Source organism: Molothrus ater, chromosome 3 (genome assembly GCF_012460135.2).
Source record: "Molothrus ater isolate BHLD 08-10-18 breed brown headed cowbird chromosome 3, BPBGC_Mater_1.1, whole genome shotgun sequence".
Classification (NCBI taxonomy): Eukaryota; Metazoa; Chordata; class Aves; order Passeriformes; family Icteridae; genus Molothrus; species Molothrus ater.
This window is the reverse complement of record NC_050480.2, coordinates 81,750,336-81,759,000: the sequence shown is the minus strand read 5'-3', so window position 1 is coordinate 81,759,000 and position 8,665 is coordinate 81,750,336. Positions and strand designations below refer to the sequence as shown.

Genomic DNA, 8,665 nt, shown 5'->3' with positions numbered 1-8,665 from the left:
CCAATTTCTTTCATCTTTCCTATTTCTCTTTTCCAAGTGACCCAAATTTCCCTGATCTTGTCCTTTTCAATTCACTTTTCATTCTGTATTTGTCAGTCCTGCTTTTTACTTTCTCTTCTCCTGTGTCTTTTACTCCAGATCTGTTCATGTCATTTTCTTCTCGCTTTGCAAGATTCTCACTGACCAAAGTGGCAGGTGGAATGAGCAGAAGCAATGTGCAAATTGTTCAGGGATCTATCCATGGCTTCACACTTTGCAGCTCCCTTTATGGGAAGGCCAGGCTTCGTGGAAATCTGATTTGCAGTTTTCTCTCACTCACTTCACATGCTATTCCAGAAATCATAGGCTTTCTGCAGCTTCAGAACAGCATTCATATCTAAGGCATCACAAGCCAATTTTTACACTTTCTTCATATCCTCTAGAAAAAAATATCCTGGACATTCTCTGTGAAGCCAAATGGAAGCTCTATAGCACTACAAACTTATTATCCAAATGCTGATCTTAATGATGGTTACCTATTTTCACTGCTCCAGTTAAATCAAAGGCATATAAGACAACACCATGTGGTGTCTTGCTGTGTCAGACTAGTCAGACACTGCTGAAGTCCATCTTGCATCAGCTGCAGAATTTCAGTTTCAAATACTGCCTGAGGTATCAGGCTGAAAGATTAAGAAATTCTGAATGCAAAGGCCAATCCAGAATTAATGCTTTCTGTTCCCTATTGGAAAATTCTGTCTTCTGGAAGCTTAATTCTTTACAAAGCACTGTTTTAAACTAATTTAAGTGTTGTACATAATCCAGATCATATGGCTTCTTCTTTCCACTCAACTTCAAGGTACAAGGTAAGCACTATGGGCCTAGAGCAAATACCCAGAGTACCTAAACTATCCAATATATGTTCTTCATTCATTCTGATGTTGACAAGCTGCTCATTAACTTCGTCAGCTTCAGGATAGATCAAGCTAACGTAGCACTAACACCACAGGAAAAGTCCAGGTCAGTACTGAGTAGTGTGATTTGGTGGTGGGTTCGGTTTTTTCTTAATATTAAATTAGCACCATTTTAGTTCAAGTTAAACAGATTGTTATTTCAAGCTTCTCATTAAATGGCCAAGATTCGTATTGACTTTGATCAGTTTCACTTAGATCATGCTCAAAACCTTTATAAAATATTATAAATTAATTTCTTCTTCAATAATGCACTTTCTGTGGAGTAAAAATACCACATATCAAGCAGTTGTGTAACTCCATACCAGAGACATATTAATATAGAATTGTGAAAAGAAAAAGATTTTCAGCACCAAACCTAGAAAGAAACAAATTTTTAGACAGCAAGACTGACACTTTTAAGGAATACCCTAACTCAATTTTTCAAAATCAAGACCTACTGAAGTTTCTTACCTGGACACAATCTGCAAAGAAAGAAAAATAATTTAAGAGGTGTTTGAAAACAGAGTAATTTTGTGCTTACCAATGGTGCTGTATGACTGCATAAACAGAATTCTCTGAGACACTGAAAGCAACCCAGAGCTGTGAGCTCAGTCAGACCATGATCTGAACTTCCAAAGCAGTGATGGGCTCCTTGCTGTACAGAAATCTTCTTGTCATTGCTGTTATTGCCAAGGAGTATTTTGCAACAATATTGTTTCCAAAACACAATACTAGGATTCTGTAAGAAATTCACCTGAGACATGAGAGTTTTCTGAAATCCCCTATAACACAACTCACAATAAAAGTAAATATACCGAAACAAACATGCAAAGAAACACACAGGAGCAATGTGCTGTCTTAGCTCTAGACACAAAACTTTAAAGACTAAGTTATTATTTTTAATTTCCATTTTCGACCTTTTCTGGTAAATAGCAGATGTCCAGGAAGTTAATTTAAGACTGGACAACCACATAGGGATTCTCTGCCAGTACTCTCTGTAGTGTCCACCAACTGATGGTTCAAAAGGATTTTTCTAAGCCAGGGATGCTGACATTACACTTAGTAACCTTTATTGGCTTCATCTTTCAAGTACTGTTTCAGTTACTTCCAAGTCATGTAAACTTCAACATTAATGAGATTTTTTTCTTTGTGCAAGTTTTTTTTTTTTTCTGGGGGAAAGAGTTGTTAAAGGCAAGTGCCATAGCTCACCTTCATGCCTGTGAAGACCACTTTATTTCGTATGCTTTGAGCCACCATACATTCAATAACCTCTAGTTCTGGTATCTGGAGAGACAGTGAACAATCACTCCCTATTCATCCTCTCCCTCTGCCACTTTTGATTTTATGGACTTTTATCATTCTGTCTCAACCATCTGCCTTTCAGTCTATTTAGTTATTCTCATACAGGTGTTGCATGCTATTCCTCATTCCTGTCACTCCATCTAAAATCCTTCCATTTTACTACATTGGGCTGAAGATGGAAAAAACCACAGCTACACACAGTATGCACATACACCAAAGATTTATGAATATAAATTATTTGGGAGGATTAACAATGTGTTATTTTCTTTACTTGCTTGCTAGTAATTCCCAACATTTTATTTAAATTAAAATTTTGACCTCTATTAAGCTGATGTTTTAAAGACCTAAAAAACCCCCAAGATTGGTAGTCCACAGTACATAAAATAACTTTTTTCTCCCATATTAGTTACTTAACATTTCCTGCACTGAATTTCATCTACCATTTTATCATCCATGAGTTAAGGCCATTTCATCATTCTTTGGCCATCTTTACTTCTCTGAACAGTCAAACTTGGCCATATTTTTCTACAGCCCTTTTTCCAAAAGGTCATGAGCACACTGTGAAGCACATGCCTAGGCACAGATCCTTGTGGACTTCCCTGGTAATTAATTTTTTGCCACAAAATGTGATGATTTATTTCTGCTTCCTATTTCCTTTTAATCAGTTGTTTCACCATCCTAGAACCCTTCCTTTCATCCTACAGCATCTTGCTTGCTCCAACAGCCTGGGATGAAACCTTGTCAAAAGCCTTCCTTTTCAGAAGGTCACTTCCATATTGCTGCCAGTGCTGTACACATAGTCCAGATCCTGCTTTACAGACAGCCAAAAACGATTAAAAATTGACCCTTCCCACTCTCCTGATTCTACTGTAATGCATTTTCATTCAAATTGGACCTGCTAGTCCCTTCCTTCCAGTGTTCATCCACTCTCTTCTTCCCTACTGAGTGATACACACATTTAACAAGACTAAAACAAAAGATTTCTTCGTATTATTTGTTTACAGAACTTTCCACTTCATATAAGCTTACAGTATTAAAGGGAATACAGCCACATAGAAATTAGCCTGAAATCTATCCTGCATTTATTACATGTTAAAAATCAAGTCAAATCCCACACAATGTTAGGCAATTTCCCCATCACCTTTCACACTGCCACCCATACACACTGCCAGACAAAGTTTCATTAGACCTTTATTGCTAATGTGAAGAAAGCTTTAAGGAGTTCTGCTGTATACCAAAGATATACTGCAGAGGTTTTTTCATTTTTTTTTCCAGAGGGGTGGGTGGGGAGGGTGGCACACAGGCGGGACAGACACGATACCCAACAAGATTTTGTGTCTGATGAAAAGCTCCACATAAAAAGCAGCAGCCCAGCCAAGGATTTTGATGTTCAGACAACTGAGGTACTATTGATTTGGAAATGTAGCTCTTCTTACAGTATACAGGTGAATAGCTCATGCCTAATTACAGATTGAAATGATTTGAAATAGCACAAGTTTAAAATATAAATGCAGAAAATCAGATAATCAGAATTTCCAATGAAGCATTCCTTCTGGAGCAGATAGGTAACATCATTAACACAAATACAAACAATAGTACAGATGATTTAATTGGATTACTTCACTCCTATGAATTTTTCCAAATAAGCTCCTTAAGAAAGCCAGAAATGGAATTCAACTGTCCTCTTTTCTGGATGTTTTGGCCTATAGCAGTCAGTCATGCTCTCCAAACGTGATCTCACTGAAGCAGCTGTGTGGACACAACAAATCACATTTGGACACTTCGATCCAAGAGTGGGTAAGGACAAGCAGAGGTGAGCAGCACGCTGTCCCTCACCACTAACACCAAGAGTTGCCATAGCGACAAGAGGGATCACTGGAAGAGTTTGGTATTGATCTTTCCATCACATGTTCATTGCCATTTCTTCATAGTCTTACACAATGCTACTACAACCAACACTGTCACACATACCCAAGTTCTGATGCTAAAGGGAAATAATAGTGTTGAAAAGGCAGCAGGGAATAATTAATATTACAGTTAGCCTGGGTACACAAAGAGCAAGCAGCAAATCTTCATCTGAGTGCAAGCTCTGCCAGGGGAAGACAGGATGTCAATATGTACAGGAATGTTTCACCATGCCTTCCACCTACGCTTGAAATTTCCTGCGTATTCTCCTACAGTGCAGCATCTGCCTGTTCTCAGCATTTGTAACAACACAGCAGCCAATGTCTAGGTCACCTATAGCAAAAAGTAGGATATAGTAAAGGATATTTTGTGCTTAGCTGCAAGCCTTTTACATTATGCCAGCATACTGGAGATTGGCACAGATCCAATAGGGTAAGAAAGTCTAAGTAGACAAATATTAAAAGAGATTTTTCAGGTCAACAGTAGCATAGCTCCAGAGTCCCTCACAGCACTTTACCTATAAATATGGGATAACACATTATGTGAGTATATCAGAGATTTTGGTAAAGACTAGTATTGTTTCCAGTAACAATACATATCTGAGAATTGCAGAACAATACATATCTGAGAACTGAGAATTAGTTCACAATTTGCAGGATTTGACTTTGTTGCTACTACCAAAAGGCTCAAATGAAAATTATATTCCGAAGGTTTCACTTTCACAAAAAACATTCCTTCTGAAGACATGCAAAAATGGGAGAAAAAGTGTTTAAAATATTAGATGGTATTAAGAAAGCCTTTTAAGACCACTTCCAACTGTATTTATAGCCAGAACAATTAGTGGAACATGGCCCTAGCTAAAAGCAGAAGGCTGCATGTACAAGAAATGTAGAATATTATTCTTGAAAACAAGTAGATCCATGCTTCTGCTATGTGAACCCTACAGTGTCCCAGTTTTGTATCAGCATAATAACATTTCTGTAATTCCTTATATTTGCATAAAGCTGATGTAATAAAGCAATAGTATGGAATGTACCCATTATCAGCAGAAACTTCAGAGTTCACAAAGTGATTAACCCCTCAATCATCTAGGTAGCACAGCCTTCAGAAAATGCATCATAGTTTCTCAAGGCAAATATAAAAGACAAAATTACAAGTCTACATCAGTAGAGATATTCCTAACAAAACTGTAACTTTTATACTTAAAAAAACCAGATCCTGAAAAAACCCTTTAACAATACCTACCAGTTGTGTACATCAAGTTAACAGCTCCAGAATAACTCAAACAAATTATAACAGTATATGATATTTAAGGGCTCTTGGAACCCTGTTAATAACCAGTCTCCCATCATAACTTAAAGATGCAAATAGCCACGGGTCTGCTGAGGACCATTCAACTGCATATACGCTATCTTCATGTTCTTCATAGGTAGCTATTACACTGTCCTGAAGGGGCTCTTTAACCCTAAAATGGAAAACAAACACCAAAAAAATTAGTAAGGATTTGTGGACACACTTGATTTCAAAGGCCATATAAAGTGTCACTAAAATCAAGATACATAAAACCCCATTTAAAGTATAAGAATGCAGTAGTAGGTTCTAAGGGAACATTTTATACCTTACGTTTGCATGTACTTACGTTTTACATGACAGCAAAGTCAAGTCAGTGCAAAAGACCCCATTTACAGGGACAAAGTAACTCTTACTCTAAATTTCAGTGCATTTCCTGTTTCTCAGAACCTACACTAAGCATCTCTCACGCTCTAAAGCAAGGTAAGCTACATGGCATGATCTAAATGCACAACTTTGCAAAAAGATCTTTTCTCTCATCATGTTACATCCCATCTTCTCCCCTTCATTGTTAAATGAATTCTTAAAATAATACACAGTCTTAGAGATACGTAGATGGGTAAGAAGTTGCAGTCCCTAAACATCCCATGCTCTTCAGAATTATGGAAGGGGATGGAACCACCACTCTGATTTTTATCTCCCATTGCTAGAGTTACATCAGCACCAAATTCTCATCCACTATTGTATACCCCACCTCTCACTGCAGCAGTAAAACTCCTGGTCACCTACATCATAGGAGAGACACAGATTGCCTTCTACATTGTAAATATTCAAGAGATTTAGAAAACTCTCTGAAGTCCAAATCAAGTACTCAAGAGTCATTGATTGTACTCTGTTAACTGAGCACAGCCCCTCCTGCCTCCATTCCCAAGGCCAGTCTCTCCTCTCAAAGCACCACTACAGCACATTATTCTGTAGCTACAGGGTAGGGGAGTTTTCAGAGGATGACCTTAGAGCTCCTTTCAGACACAGAGAATTGTCTCTATCTGAAAAGAATCAGTCAGCCCTTCAGGGGCATCTCTCTGCCTCCTAGAAACAGCCTTGCAGTACAGCTGCAACCCTCCTCATGGAAAGCAAAGCCAAAGAGCCTTGTGAATATCACTCAATCATTTAAACAGATGCTGCTACTACAGAAATGAAGTGTTGTTATTGGCTGCCTGTGCCCTTTCCTGCTGCTCTCTGAAAGCTTGCAGTTCTGCAATCATAAAGCCTGGATGGAGCACAGTAGGATCTTCTGCAGGGTATTGCTGCCCCACCTAGCCAGCTGAGAATCTAACACTGCAATTAAAAATCAATTGAGTTTAATGAAGAAACCAAAAGCAGACTCATACTGTAGAATAGCTTCAGATATGTATTTTCAAGGATTTTTACAATTTACTTGTGCTACATTAAAGGTCAACTAACCAAAAAAGGTCGCAGCACAACTAACGCCCAGTTCCTGGTTAACTGCAGTTAATTGTTTTGCAGTTCTCCTGAATATGAACTTTGATACAAACCTACTAACAGCAGAGAGCTAACGAACACATACAGACACTTCATCTCCTGCAACGTGTTTTTCTAACTTCCTGCTAACTGACATGCCTGGTTAAGTGAAAGTTGGTCATGTCCCCAGACAGCAATGTGCTTCGTGCAGTGCTCACCCACTTACCCACAACTCCATTATTCTGAAGGTTTCAGATGTCTCTCTGGATGAGCAGGGGAGTAATGCACACTGCACATGGCTGTCAGGGGACACGACCGACTTTCAGCTAACCAGGAAACTCAGTTAACCCAAGGCTGGATAAACAAGGACAAATAAGCTTCTAGATTACACTATTTTCTGTATGCACACAGTGGTTTCAGTGTTTCATTTAAATAATACAGCTCATCTAAATTAATTTACAGGAGTCATAAGGGTAATGAGTGTTCAGGAAACAAGCCTGTAGATGAATTTGTGTTTGGCATTTCCATTTATAAGTACAGTTTTTAACTGGGTTTTATTATTGTCTATACACTGAATTTCCTCTTTGGTATAAAAGTAAATTTTGTGCCTTCCCAGAAAAAGAAAGCATACTATTCCAATGTGGTTCTTCAGGCCAATGGCACAGCCTTGAAACAGTTATTGAGAATCAGACAATCCTTATGGAAGTGATCACTTGGTGTAAAAGAGCTAGATACTGTACAAGACAATCAGGATGGAAAAAAATCATCTCAAACCAACATGTGTCTCAGGAACAATACAGAAGATCCAAAAAAAATTGTCCATGAGCATCCTTTACAATCACGATGAATGAAAATAGATTAGCTTTTCAATTATGCAATGGGTAATGAGCCCAGAAGGATTCTGCTAGTGGAATAAAAAGCAGAATTCATTTCATGTATGTGAAAGACTGTTCTAAAACATTAAAAAAAAAAAAAACCAAAAACAATATAAGGAGCTGACTTGTTTGTGATGAGTTTTTTTTCCTCACAACAGGAATCTCTTAGAGGCAGACTTCCTTACCTGATGCTAAGAGATTTCTGAGAAAATACCTCAGATTTCTCTCATTTTGGCTATGTTTGCTTTTCTTTGCAATCCAAGAATAGGCTGAGGACACTATTTTTGTATCTATATTAATCTAGATACTTAGAATTGTTCTGTTCCTGAGTCACACAACAACAATTTATGCACCCCAACTAAAATTTTCCACATCTTTTACACATATTTATTTAATAAAGAATCATCTCAGATTAACAAGAAGAATAGCTGTGCAAAACCAGATATGAAATAAACTTTCTTTTATGCTACTTTAATATAGGTATAATTCACATGGTTGCCAGAACACAGAGGTATCTGTTTTTACTTAAAAGCTGCAGGCTATAAAAACAGCTGTATGTAGCTGTATATATAGCATGCATGTGTGTACAGAACAGCTATGTATAGCATGGACAGCTACACTATATAGCTAGTCCAGTGTGCCACAGATGTAGGTGCTTGGCCTACTGATCCCATGATTGAGAGATGGTGCTGTGCAAGGCCAGCAGTTGGACTCAATGAGCCTTGTGGGTCCCTTCCAACTCAGCTCATTCTGTGATTCTGTGACTGTATTTGATAGCATACTTGGTAATCCCTTGTTACACCTGGCAAGCTTAGTAAGCTATTTTCTTCCTTGCCCCAGATCTTCCTGACTCTTAAAATGTTTCTTTAGTTTCTTACTTTC

The 8,665-nt window shown here is 38.0% G+C and overlaps 1 protein-coding gene across 1 annotated transcript in view; it reads right to left on the bottom strand.

The window, feature by feature from the left end:
• Positions 1–3,199: 3,199 nt before the first annotated feature.
• Positions 3,200–8,665, bottom strand: part of EIPR1 (EARP complex and GARP complex interacting protein 1) — a 74,285-nt gene continuing 68,819 nt past the window's right edge. The window contains exon 9 of the mRNA XM_036380864.1: positions 3,200–5,601. Within this exon, the coding sequence (XP_036236757.1) occupies positions 5,427–5,601 (175 nt within the window). The 3' untranslated portion in view covers positions 3,200–5,426. The remainder of the gene's footprint in view (positions 5,602–8,665) is intronic.